The sequence below is a fragment of the Pelophylax lessonae genome (assembly GCF_965119305.1).
Source record: "Pelophylax lessonae genome assembly, chromosome: 6".
Classification (NCBI taxonomy): Eukaryota; Metazoa; Chordata; class Amphibia; order Anura; family Ranidae; genus Pelophylax; species Pelophylax lessonae.
In genome coordinates, this window is record NC_138773.1 from 247,587,622 (window position 1) to 247,601,589 (window position 13,968).

The 13,968-nt window shown below is 43.6% G+C and overlaps 1 protein-coding gene across 2 annotated transcripts in view; it reads left to right on the plus strand.

Annotated features, from left to right (window-relative positions):
* Nucleotides 1-13,968, plus strand: part of WIPF1 (WAS/WASL interacting protein family member 1) — a 132,842-nt gene that overhangs the window by 97,710 nt on the left and 21,164 nt on the right. For both annotated transcript variants that reach the window (XM_082261003.1, XM_082261004.1), the window contains 3 exons: nt 5,297-5,386; nt 9,687-9,816; nt 11,705-11,875. In XM_082261003.1, the coding sequence (XP_082117129.1) occupies nt 5,330-5,386; nt 9,687-9,816; nt 11,705-11,875 (358 nt within the window). In that variant the 5' untranslated portion in view covers nt 5,297-5,329. The remainder of the gene's footprint in view (nt 1-5,296; nt 5,387-9,686; nt 9,817-11,704; nt 11,876-13,968) is intronic.

Sequence of the window (13,968 nt, forward strand, 5' to 3'; positions counted from 1 at the left end):
TTTTCAACCAGGGTGCCTTGAGGTTTCTTTAAGGGTACATTGGCAAAATGCCTACAAACTGCCCAAAAATTGTATACAAGCAGGCATGTGGACGAAGGCTGCCTTTTTAGTTACACTAAGTCACAGGTTTTTATTGTGCACCAATACAACCTTCTAGCAACCGGCATCCTAATGACCAATGGTATCCTCAGTTGATAAGGAGGATGTCAGCCGCCTGCATAGCATCCTTGTTTACACTCCCCTGCACCTCTCCATCAGCGTTTGGGTCACATTAGCTGAGTGATTGAGAAAAACTGAAGAAGAGAAACAATGGAATACTAGCCAGTACCAGTTTTCAAAAGTGTATTTGCTTTGGAAGAATAAATCACCTCTAACGTTGGGTGTCCTTCTTGGACTTGTGGATGTTGTTGCATTATGTAAAGCTATTAGAATAGCTTTTACATTTTAGAATTGGTTGCCTCGAGACTGTTAATAATTTTTAAAGGGTTCCTTGACTGAAAAAAGGTTGAGAAACACTGCTCTACAGCGTGAAAATTCAGCCACAGTGAGCCCTGTGGTGGGATTACTATTGCACAACATAACCGAACCTGAACTTGCAAAGACAGTTGATCTGGAGCCATGCAATGCTGACTTTCTGCAATTGTGCAACACACTTGTGAAGCCTGGCAAGTCTAGCAATGTGTTGGTATGCTGGCGCCCTAAGGGTTCCCCTTACTGGAACTAAGGGGCCAAGCCAAACCCCTGAAAACAACCCCACACTTTAATTTCCCCTCCACCAAATGATTTGGACCAGTGCACAAAGCAAGGCCCATAAAGACCTAGATTAGCGAGTTTGGGGTGGAGGAACTTGACTGGCCTGCACAGAGTCCTGACCTCAACCCGATAGAACACCTTTGGTATGAATTAGAGTGGAGACTGTGAGCCAGGCCTTCTAGTCCACATCAGTGCCTGACCTCACAAATGCGCTTCTGGAAGAATGGTCAAACATTCCCATAGACACTCCTAAACCTTGTGGACAGCCTTCCCAGAAAGGTTGAAGCTTTTATAGCTGCAAAGGGTGGGCCAACTCAATATTGAACCCTACGGACTAAGACAAGGATGCCATTAAAGTTCTTGTGTGTGTAAAGGCAGTTGTCCCAATTCTTTTGGAAACAGTGCACTATTGAACTGTTTATTGAATGTGCAAGAAAATAAAAGTCATCATCTTCAGTATTATTTATACCGGAATCTCTGAGGAGTTTAGTGTGTTCCCCTGTCATAAGCTTGCCTTTGTCAGATCTGAGCTGTGGCATGTTACCTCATTCGATTTCAGCAGCTGAAATAAGAATGTATTAGAGAAACAGGATGGCTGTGGCTTTGCAATGAGCACGAACCTTCCTGTCACAATTTTTTTTCTTCTTCACAGGAAGCCCTAGAGGGGGAAGCTGAGCGTAGCTGCTGAGGAGGGAAGCACTAGAAGGGAAACTGTGATGCTCTGCTAGCTGTCTAACGTATATAAAATATTGCGTTTCCCCTGATGAAATGTTTTAAGTGATACCTCGAATTTCTAGTACAAGAAAATAACGGTTTGCTGCTTCTGATACTTTCATAAAGTAAGACTATAAGATTCCTTTACAGCACCCATCATGTAAGATACAGCAGGACTCCACATAATTAAAGTAGAATAAAGGCTTTTTCTTTTTCATTTTGGATAGAGCAAGAAAGGGTTATAGCTCCTGTCAGTTTATTTATTTATTTTTTTGCTATCTGTGTCCCCTTGCGAGATTTTACGTCACTTCCTGTCCCATAGCCAAACAGGAAGTGAGAGTAAATTCCTGCCAAATTAAGGGAATTCCTTGGGGACCCCCAGATCATTAGAACTAGTGTCCCCATTGGAAGATTTCCCCTCTATTACTTTTCTCAGGACAACCCAAAATTTGGGATTTTCTTTTACTTTCAATGATAATGGTAAACAGGACGGGGGAACAGACCGCAATAAAAACTGACAGGTGTTCTAATCAATCTCCCTTCTATTCAAAACTAAAATAAAAAGTATTTTCTTTAGTTATACTTTGAGTTTCACCTAAAGAAGAATTTCAGGTATGGTATATTCTTACATAGTTACATTGATCCACCTTGTACCAATGTAACTATGTATATACCATACCTGGCCGATGCCCCTGGAAGCTGGAAATCACTGAAGTAAACACAGCTACTCCAGTGATCTCCACTTGCTTCCCAGGTGCTGTGCTGAGCAGCTAAACTGCTTATTCTGAATACCGCTCATGACCAGTGACATTCATAAAAATGTTTTGCATTTTCTGATTGGTTGCACAGCGCTCTCTGATTCAATGAGGTGGAGAGGCAGGGCTGTGATGTCACGCTCTCCACCTCATCCAATCAGAGAAAACTTTGCATTCATTCAGAAAATACAAAGCATTCTCAGGAATGGTGCTGATGCTGAGAAGCTGACCTCCTGTGTTCAGAAGGGACCCAAAATCAAGTGGAGATTACTGGTTTGACGGTGTCCGCTTAAGTGATTTCCAGCTTCTATAGGCATGTATATACCAGGTATGGTATATACATTGTTACATTGGTACAAGCTGAACCAATGTAACTATGTATATAATATACATACCAGAATTCCTCGTTTCATATGTTTTCCAAAAGTGTTCCTGTTTGTTAAAAAGCGTGAAATATCAAATATGTAAAAATAAAAATTCCTAGTGGTATGAATATACAATACCAAATACAGAGTTCAGCAGTCTGCGGAATGTAATGTATAGCATAGCATGCATAGTCCAGCACTTTGTGGGTAGTGTTTTACTGTTACGTGTACAGCAGTCAGCAGAGAAGGGCGCTATTACTTTGCTGGCAGTCATTGGAGTAGTGCACAGGTGGTGGTCAGTAGAGAAGTGCCCAGGTGCACTTGCAGGCTATGGAGAAGTATGCTGTGTGCAGTAATAAATTGGCAGTCAGTAACATAATGTATGGGTGCAGTGGTAGGTAAATGAAAGGTGCGTGGTGCAGTGGCAGTCAGAGGAGAAGTGCACAGGTAGATGGGCATTCAGTGTTGAAGTGGTGGTGGTCAGTGGAGAAGTATATGGGTACAGAGGCAGTCAGCGGAGAAGTGCACAAGTAGATTGGCGTTCAGCGGAGAAGTGTGGGCGGGTGGTGGTATGTGGAGATGTGTGTGGGTACAGTGGCAGTAAGTGGAGAAGTCAGAGGGTGCAGTGGCAATCAGAGGAGTGCATGGAATGGTGTGGGTAGAGTGAAAAACAGAAGAGCAGTCCTATAGACTTAAAGTGATACTAAAGGCAACTCAAAAAGTAATAAATAGATAAAAAAAAGGTTAAAGTCAGGGCTGTCTTTAACGCAGGGCAAAAGGGGCAGCTGCCCCAGGTCCAGTCATTGTGGGGCCCAAAGCAGCTGCCCCTTTAGCCCGCACTGCCCACAAATAGTTGATAAGTGGATTTAAGAGGGCCCAAGAAAATGTTTGCACAGGGTCCAATCAATATTAAAGACGACCCTGGTTATAGTTACCTGTTTCCTGAAACAATATTGCACAGAAAGGTTGCTTTCCTCCTCTTCTGGCAGTCCTGCTGGTGCTTTCAGCTCCTCTCTCCTTCGGGTGCCTCCTGTAGCAAGGCAGGTGCTTAGTAGGCATCAATGTGTGCATTCTCCCGCTTTGTCCTGAGCTAGGCTGTGTGTATCCATAGACACACATGACACCGATAGGCCTTGCTAACTCCTCACTGGAGTTTGACTGACAGAAGAAGAAGCTTATGGCTCTCCTGTAAAACCAGGTGGTGAGGGAAGAAGTGCTGGAACCAGGTAAGTATTTAGGGACAGAGAGGGGTAGGACAGGTAGTGGGGTGTTTCTTACATTAAAGCGGTTGTAAACCTAAAAAAAAAAAAAAAAAACCCTGCAAGACAAAGGCATAATGAGCTAGTATGCATTGCATACAAGCTCATTATGAATTACTTACCTTAGAACGAAGCCCCGACATGGACCCCCGGACACCGCTGTGGGAGCTGACATGATCCCTCGGCGTCTCTTCCGAGTTCGGCGGCTCCGGCACTGTGATTGGCCGGAGCCGCGATGACGTCACTCCCACGCATGCTCGCGGGAGTCATTTTCCGGCAAGCTCCCGGCAAGGAAAGCTGAAGGTCCATGCATGCAGTGCAAATATCTCCTAAACCGTGCCGGTTTAGGAGATATTAATTGTACCTACAGGTAAGCCTTATTATAGGCTTACCTGTAGTTAAAAGTGGAAAAAAGCGGTATACTACCGCTTTAATGCAGAGAATTAGTCCAATTTAAATATGTAATGAGAGCAGTTACAGCTAACCCACTGTGTTCTGCAATACAAAGTTTCACCTGAAAAAATCCTTGCAGGCAGGTGTACAAAATATCTACTTTTTTCTCCAGGTTTGGAAATCTTCACCATAGAGTCCATCCATATGTTGGCCTCCTGCATATGGAAAGACCTTAATTGAATGACACTCCTGCGCTACCCCAATGTTGGCCTCCTGCACTTCAGTAGCAGGGAATTATTATAGACTTATTTCTGAGACTGATAAAGCTGGAAAGTGATGGTGTAAATAGAAAAAAGAGATTGGAGAGACGTTTGCACACCATACCCACCTGCAAGAAATAAGTGCACACTCAAATTCACCATTAAATATTATGATAGTTACTCATCCACATGTAGACTGGGCTGTCATGTATGACCTGGGCAACTGGTAGGTTTGATTATACTATTCTGTATCTATTATAAGTTGTTAGCCTTCAGATAGTGCTAACTAAAAACTGGTAGTGCAAAGACTGAGAGACTGTGTGCTGGTTTTCACCACTGGGGTCAAGGCCAACAAATTCTAAAGACTGTGACATCTGAGCATTTATAGTATCACACCACCTGTTCTGTCAAATCTAAGTTTTGATATTTTCTGTCCTAATTGTTTAATAATGGCTAAACAATAGGACTGAGGACATTACGTCCTCAACACACAGGCAAAAAGGCATGCCCAGAGTCAATTCTGGTGATTAGTTATTCGTTTTAGACTTCTGATATTCACATACCATGTAGACATAAGCTGATCTTATGTAAGCCTACGTATAATTTTCCCTTCAATAAAGTTTTTCATTGAATTGAACTGGTACAATTATGTAAGCATATACACGGTATTTTTTATCAATAACTAAGCACCTATTGTGTTGAAAGTTCCCCTATATATTTTTAGATATTGGAGACTGCACAGGCTGTATAACATTGTACCGGGTATATAATGAAATTCTGTTTTTTCTTATTGACAGGTCCTGGGGACGGTACAGTAAACCTTTGTGAGAATGCCGGTCCCTCCGCCTCCTCCTCCAGGGCCTCCCCCTCCTCCTACATTTTCACAGGTGGGTTACTAATCTTATATGGATTTAATTCTTAACCCTGTTTGTTAATGGTGAGTGTTTTTACCATTAAAGCATAGGTTTACCCAGAACTTAAAGTGGTTGTAAATTCTTACATATACCGGGTGAAGTGACTGGCCTCAGGTAATACACAGACATAAAACAAATCCTCCTACATAAGTAGTAACTGTTTACCTGCAGTCTTCATTTCTCTACATTTGTTCAAAGTGCTGAATTTATAAAGCTTGTCTGAGAGTTCATAAAAAAGGGGGAAGAGAGCTAAAATGACACACTTCAGAGCTCAACGAGGAGAGCTCTGATAGCTGGTTGGAGGAAAGGGACACACCCCCCTTCACACAGCAAACAGGAACAGAGCTGAGGCTGTCAATCAGTTGGAGGTCTACACCAACACCATTTTTGTATTGGTGTCAGGTAAGAATCTATCAGAAGTGACTCATGCTGATAGTAGAGGAATGAAGCAGCAGAGAGAAATTACACTTAAAGCGGAGTTCCAGACGTTTTTAGGTTTATTAAAAGTCAGCAGCTACAAAAAGTGTAGCTGCTAAATTTCAATAAACACACGCTCACCTGTCCCACGATCAAGACACCTGAAGCCTCGCTGCTCTCTCTCGTCTCTTCCCAGTGCCAGCATCACAAGTGTGGGTACCCTGCTGTGACAGCTTGAGGCTTCACAGCCGAGTCGCACTGCGCTTCCTTAGTGGCCGGGCAATCTTCTGGGACCTGTGACGTGTCCCAGAAGATTGCAGGGAGGGAGGGGGAGAGGAGAACTTCCACTTGAGCCGCCTAGGAGGCCCGAGCAGAAGTATCAGCGGGTACCTGTCAAAACAAGGTACTCAGTCCCCCCCCCCCCCAAGAAAAAATGACATGCCTAATGTGGCATGTAGGGGATGAGGAGTGCTTAAAGCGGAAGTTCCATTTTTGGGTGAAACTCCACTTTAAGCCTAATACACACTGCTAGTTTTTGGGGGGGAGGTTTTCAACCCAGCTGGCTGAACAAAAAAAAACTGACAGCTCAGGTTGGAACCCCTGTACTAACAGTCCGATGTTAGTAGAGCGATCTCCCCTGCTGAGCTACTATTGTCTTCTGACAGGGGGAGGTCAGTGGCTGATTGGGAGCCGTTCAGAAGACCTTTTTCGGTCATGACCCTTCGACTTCTGTTAGTCTGGCTTTAGTACAGTACACACAGGCCGAATATAGGTCGGTTTCTTCTGAACCGGCCGATGCCACCCAAAATTTGGCCCGTGTGTACGGGGCTTTAGAGCTCTGGATTGAGACAAGTACACACTATAGAGGGATATGCTTTGTATATATTTAATGTTTGAGGTTTACAACCACTTTAAAGCAGAACTAAACTGCATCTGAACACCACAAACTGAAAATGCTATTTAATTCATTGTTAATATTCACAGAAAACACACCCAGACAAAAAATACCAGCAAAGAGCTGTTCACGTTCAGCCCACAAAATGCAACAAGCTGATGGTGGCGGCAGCTATCAATGACTGATTGCACAGCCAGTGATTACCTGTGTTTAGGGACATATGATCATATCTGGGCTCAGTCTGCATCCAATCACAATCCCTGTTGGTAATTAGTAGCTGTGCAAACAGTCACAGATAGCTGCAGTTGCCATCAGCCTCTCACTGCATTGTGTGTAATTAGGGCTGCTGTTAGAAATCGCGGGGCCCCGTACAGACTACCTGGCAGGGCCCCCCCAAGAAGATATTAAAGATATATTTAGCTAAAATTACAACAAAATCACTATTATCAGACACAAATATAACATAACTCGCATAATTCCTGCTAAATCTAAAAAAAAAAAAACTATGTTAAATAAAAAAGAAGATGAGATGAGAAAAATATACAGACTGGGCAGTTGGAGCTCAGTGATCAAAGAGACAGAGATAGAGAAACAAAGTTACAATTTACAAATAAACTCCTGAGCAGAGATAAGTGCTTGGAGGGGGGGCCCACACAAGGGAGGGGGATTAGTGAGGGACAACTGTCTCTTTCTCAACAGATAAAAGCTGACAGCAGGGAGAGGGACAGAGATCAGATTCAGGTGCTGGAGGAAAATTTCTGTATTTGTTGTCCATCACTTATCCCCCTCTCTGTGTGGGCCCCCCTGTGTGCTCGGGTCCCCTACAAGAGGGCTGGTGGTCCCACCTATCAGCGGCCCTGTGTGTAATTGCATTGGGCAACTCTTCGTGCACATACCGGATTGGTCTGGCGGTTCGGTTTCCATTCCCTAGTAGGCACTAGAGAAGGGCCCAGGCCTGTTCAGGATCCTAGTCCCAAACCACTTGCCCAATCCTGCCCGGAAGCCAGCACTGCACACTGCTAATCAAAGGCAATGAAACATTTTCCCCAGCTGCACAGATTGGAAAATGTCTCAATGCCTGTGATTAGCGGTGTGCAGTGTCTGCTTCTTTGGCGGGATCTGGCAGGTGGGTTGGGACTGAGACTAAGACACCTAAGCTCGTCTCTAGTGGGCACACAGCAGCCAGACACAACATTTCATACTCTGAGTCAGTAAACAGGCCATACAGCTCTTTTTTTGTCTTTTTTATTTTTGGGGATGAACTTGAATAGAGTAAGAATGTGCCTAGGGATACTCCAAAGAACTATAACCTGATAATGAGGACTCTGGTCTGAAACAAACTTCAGGGTGAAAAGAACCCCTCTGAAGTTGTAAAGCTGAGCAGCAAACAAACAGGAATTCCAAAAGAGAAGCAGTCCTGAATGCAAAGAATAGTAGCTAAAGAACTTCCAGAAGAGTTAGTGAAGATCTGGTCCTCACTGCTTCCTGATTTTCAAGCAGTCATGTGCAGGGTCAGTAAACTTCAGTATTCCTGCAGCCCTGTGCTGGATCTGTAGTGAACTTTCTGAGAGTACTCCAGGAAGGATAGAGCCGAGGGCCCCCAGCCAAACTGTAGCTGGGGCCCTACAGAAATGCTGCAGTTCAAGGTGAATTTCCTAGGGATGCCATAGCACTGAGGCTAGGTCCTACTCTTACCCTCTGCCCGGGACTCTGACCCATTTATACCTCCCTAAGCCTCCTGCTGATCACCTGCATATCAACAAGGTATTGGCTGGGGAGATAATTGTATGCAGTCTGGGCTGGGTCATGATTCTCCCACCCACTATGTTCCAGGATCCCCTGAGAGACAGGGGGAAACAATTGAGCCTATGCCTTTAGAGTCCAGAGCAGACCTGACTAATCAAACCATGCCTCCCTGATTACAGTGAGGCCAACATTTTAATTTAGCAAAACAGTAGCTCTGGGGTCACTGCATAAACCCCCCTCTAAAAAAATAGGCCTTGTCCCCACGGGCCACTAAGAAAAACAAGCACAAGAACGGAGAATCCCTCAGCAAGTACAGCAAGGGAGGGTAATAGGGAAGGAAAAAAAACAACATACAAGATTATGTGTGGCATAAATAATATAAAAATGTACAAATAAGGAGCCTCGTGCCTGGTCCATGAAAAGGGGAACTCACAGCACAAGTTCTCTGTAATTATGTACACACAGAATATATTGGGGAAGCTACATATATTTAATTCCAAAATCAGGATTCCAAATTCATTCCAAATTCTCCAGGGTTTTCTGCTGAAATTTTACAAAAGCTAAACTCAGGAGTGCCAGTGTGAACAAGGCCTTAAGCTGGATGCCTGGAAGGCACAAGTTCCATGTTCAGCCCCAATGTCTTCAGGCTGTCAAAGCCTAGGGCTGGCTGAAATATGCCACTGCTGTTCCAAGTGGTACTTGCTTGTATGGTCCTGTACATTCAGGGTCAATTCTCAGAATGCAGAAATCCTGCACTCTGGGCATTCATCCCTGAACACATGTACCACTGGGTACAATATTCTGCCCCATCGAGCCGCAGCATATTTCAGCATGTTATAGATCCTCGGTGCACTGAAACACCAGGATTGCACACATGGCAGTCAAACGCCCCATGTGCAAGAAGCCTTTGTTGTTTTTAGTCGTTTTTTGTGTTTGTGTGCAAATTCTGAACTAACGAAAGAAGCAAGAAGTAAAATAATTATACTGTGTGATTTAATTAACAGTTTCTTAAAGATTGACTTTTTGAGGTTTTTATGAGGTTTTTATCACTGTCTGTGACCACAATGAGTAGATTATCCAAACTGGAGACTCATGTAACATAGAAACAAAAGTTCTAAGCTTTCTCCACTCTGTCCAAAATTAAAACATTGTTTTATTTTCTTTACATAGTTGCTGCCCAGGGAACATTGTGTTAATGAGAGATTTTTATTGCAGGCAAATGTAGAAAAACCAAATTTATCTAAATCCGAGGTATCCGGAAGAAATGCTCTGTTGTGTGATATTTCAAAAGGAAAAAAGCTCAAGAAGGCCGTCACCAATGACAGAAGTGGGCCAGTTTTTGAAAGTAAGTTTATTCCTTCTGATACGTATTTATAGATACAGTGCACCTTTAGCATTTTATGAGTGTTTTCACATATTTCTGTCCAAACCAAACATATAAAAGTCAGTTGGCCTAAAGATAATTTTTCCATTTTGGTGGACACAGTAGAGGCAAGTTTAATCACCTACCAATTTCTTATTGTTTTTCAGAGACATGAGAAATGAGTCATATTGCCACTCTGTAAGCATTGTCATATCTTAAAGTAAACCTGTTATAAGAAAAATATGGTGCAACTAAATCTGAGTTACATGGTTGTTATTCTGAGTAGTATAATCTGTACAAACTAAAATGTGTACAATTTCTGTAAAATCCGAGTTACCAAAACTATGTTTTATGAGAACAAACCGAAGCGACCAATTCAAGTTGTATCAAATCAGGCAGGCCATTGTATATAATATTTTAACATAGATTTAAAGGACATTGTGCAGTCGGGTTGTATAGTGTATGGTCAGCCTTTTACTGCAGATATACACCATGTGGTTAACAGGGAAATGCACAGTCACAACTAGAAACTTTCCCAGCCTGTCCCGAAGTCTTCTCCATATGCACAATACTAATATGGAAAAAAACATCCATTGTTTGGTTGCATAATAGATGACCTTTCCATAGGAATGAAAGGATTTGTTGTGCATGCGGTAAGGATTTTCGGACCTGTTGGAACAGTTTGGAAGGTGTATGCTGGACTGAGGCTAGTGGTAGTATAAAATGTCTTAGTGTCAGTGGGAGTAAACTATACCCCAACATTGGTGTCAGTGGGAGGAATGATGCCCCATCATTGGTGTCATTAGGAGGAAATTTTGCCCCTTCACTGGTGTCAGTGGGGGGACATATGCCCAGTTGTTGGTGTCAGTGGGGGGGGGGGCATATGCCTAGTTGTTGGTGTCAGTGGGGGGACATATGCCCAGTTGTTGGTGTCAGTGGGGGGGGGGGGCATATGCCCAGTTGTTGGTGTCAGTGGGGGGACATATTCCCAGTTGTTGGTGTCAGTGGAGGGGGGACATATGCCCAGTTGTTAATGTCAGTGGGGGGACATATGCCCAGTTGTTGGTTTCAGTGGTAGGAATGGTCTTCAATCGATGGTGTCAGTGGGAAGAATTGTGTCCCATCGTTGGTATCATTGGGAGGAATTGTGCTCCTTCATTGGTGTCAGTGGGGGGGGGGGGACATATTCCCAGTTGTTGGTGTCAGTGGGGGGACATATTCCCAGTTGTTGGTGTCAGTGGAGGGGGGACATATGCCCAGTTGTTAATGTCAGTGGGGGGGACATATGCCCAGTTGTTGGTTTCAGTGGTAGGAATGGTCTTCCATCGATGGTGTCAGTGGGAAGAATTGTGTCCCATCGTTGGTATCATTGGGAGGAATTGTGCTCCTTCATTGGTGTCAGTGGGGGGACATATGCCCAATTGTTGGTGTCAGTGGGGGGGACATATGCCCAGTTGTTGGTGTCAGTGGGGGGGACATAGGCCCAGTTGTTGGTGTCAGTGGGGGGGGACATATGCCCAGTTGTTAATGTCAGTGGGGGGACATATGCCCAGTTGTTGGTTTCAGTGGTAGGAATGGTCTTCCATCGATGGTGTCAGTGGGAAGAATTGTGCCCCATCGTTGGTATCATTGGGAGGAATCGTGCTCCTTCATTGTCATATGCCCAATTGTGTGTGTCAATAGGAGGACACATGTCACATATTTTGACATATCAGGAGTGTATTCATGTTGACCTTTAGTCCATTTAAAATACCAAAACACATTGTGTAGCATGTTATTCCTATCTTATTACAAAAGTGGAGTTTTTAATATGACATTGTACACTGATGTGAAGAAAAAATTATTTAATTACTTTTTTTTTTTCCAATAGAACCTAAAACATCTCCTGGAGGTGGCGGTGGAGGAATGGGTGGCGGTGGTGGTGGTGGCGGAGGTGGAGGAATGGGAGGTGGTGGAGGAGGCTTTGGAGGACCTCCTGGTTTAGGTGGCTTGTTTCAAGGAGGAATGCCAAAGCTAAGATCTTCGGGAAGCAGAGAAAATGGTAAAAACCTACTCTTATTCTATATGATATATCATCTAATAATGTCTAATAACAAATAATAAGCTATTATGAAGTGTTATATAATGTAAGCTGTCTTGCATATTTTCCTTATTCTATTAGTCTGAATGGTACTATTACCATTGCTAGAATGACTTGTGCCACCTAGTGGCCAAAAAAAAATAATTCTGAAAAAAATACTGTAATATACCAGTTGTCTACAGGTTTCTACGGTGATACCTTGGCAAAATGGCTACAATTGCTCAAAATTGTTTCCAGCAGGTGCATCAAGCCTGCCTTTTAGTTACACAATGTCACTGGTTTTCATTGTGCACCATTTTAACCTTCCACTGACATCATCAGTTGATAAAGAAGACCTGCATAGTATCCTTGTTTGCCTTTCCCATCCCTCTCCGTCAACATTGGGGTCACATTAGCTGAGCGAGGGAGAGAGACATTGCAGTACTAATCAGTACCAGTGTGCAAAGGTGTATTTGCTTTGGAAGAATTAATCACGAAGGGTGTCCCACATGTGTGGATGTTGCTACATTGTGTAAAACTATTAATTTTAGTTTTTTACATTTTAGAATAAAGTGTCTTGAGATTGTGCATAATATTAAAGGGGGCCTTGACTGACAAAATTTTGAGAAACACTGCTCTATCCAGTACACCTAGAACTAAAGCTGGCCATAGATCGGTATCATTTTGAACAAAATTCTTAGGAAAAGAAAGTTTGGTGATTTTTCTAATCATTAGTGGGTCAAATCAATATTTGTTTTTGAAGGAGCAAGAATGAAAAGTTTCTTCAAAAGAACAAATTTCTAACAGTGTATGTAATTTTCGTTTGATAAAGTCCATTCATTCCAAAATCCAAGAATGTTAAAAGCAAAGGAAATATTTTAAACAACATTGAATGGTCTGAGAATTTTTGTAATTTTCTAATGACTTTTCCTAAGAATTTTTGTTTAAAAGACTTTCCGTCTTTGGCTAGCTTAATATTTTAAGTGCAGGTGGAGTCTAATAGGCTAGTCAGGGTATGACTTCTTATCTCGCTTGGACACTTCATTGGCAAGGTTTCCTACCATAGTTCTCTGCTCCTTTTCTGTACACCTTGGAGTTTAAAGGATAAGTTCATCTTTGGGAACATGTTTCATGGTACACCCATAATGATGGTGGAACATGTAATGTTCAACATCTTCCTGCTCTCACTCCGATCCACCCTTCCCTGTGACAGCGGGCTTGGAATCATCTCCCTGCACCCGCTGTCACTATTCAAAAAGAGTGTGGCTCTGCTCACACACCTCCCTCTTTCATTCACAGAGTTCTGTGAATCAATGAGCTACAGGTACAGGTGACGGGGCCTGTAGTTTCTCAATGAATTACCAGAGCATTCATGAGCAGGTAGTTTATTGGTCTTCCTGTCACTCAGTAACTGCTTGCAGACTGTCAGTGTAGCTGTCTGCCCATACCTCCAATATGGGCAGACAGCTACACAGACAGTCTGCAGGAGCCTGGCATTACACCTGCAATATGCTGATCCTGGGTGCAATGCTTCACAGGCTACTTAACCACTTTACGACCGCCCACCACAGATGTACTGCGGCAGGCAGCCGCTCCCAGGCAAATCGCTGTACATGTACGGCGCTCGCTCTCGGGAGGCTAGGGGGCAAGCGTGCGCCGTCGGTGGTATAGTCCCGCTCCCGCTCCTCAGCCGGGAAGCCGATGCAGCGGGCAGGCGGCTCAGATTGCTGCCTGACACCCGTGATTGTTCCCCGCTGAGAGAGAAGGACGGGCAGCTGTTGTAAACACAGCGGACCGTCCTTCTCCCTGCAATGATCATAGAGCCCATGTGATCCTTCTATATAGATCACATGTCTCTATGGTCATTTCAGAAGCCACGCCCCCCCTCCACAGTTAGAATCACTCCCCTAGGCTCACATTTAACCCCTTGATCACCCATAATGTTAACCCCTTCCCTGCCAGTGTCATTATTACAGTAACAGTGAATATTTTTAGCACTGATTACTGTAGTAATGTCACTGGTCCCCCCAAAAGTGTCAAAAATGTCAGTCAGGGGTCCGATCTGTCCGCCACAA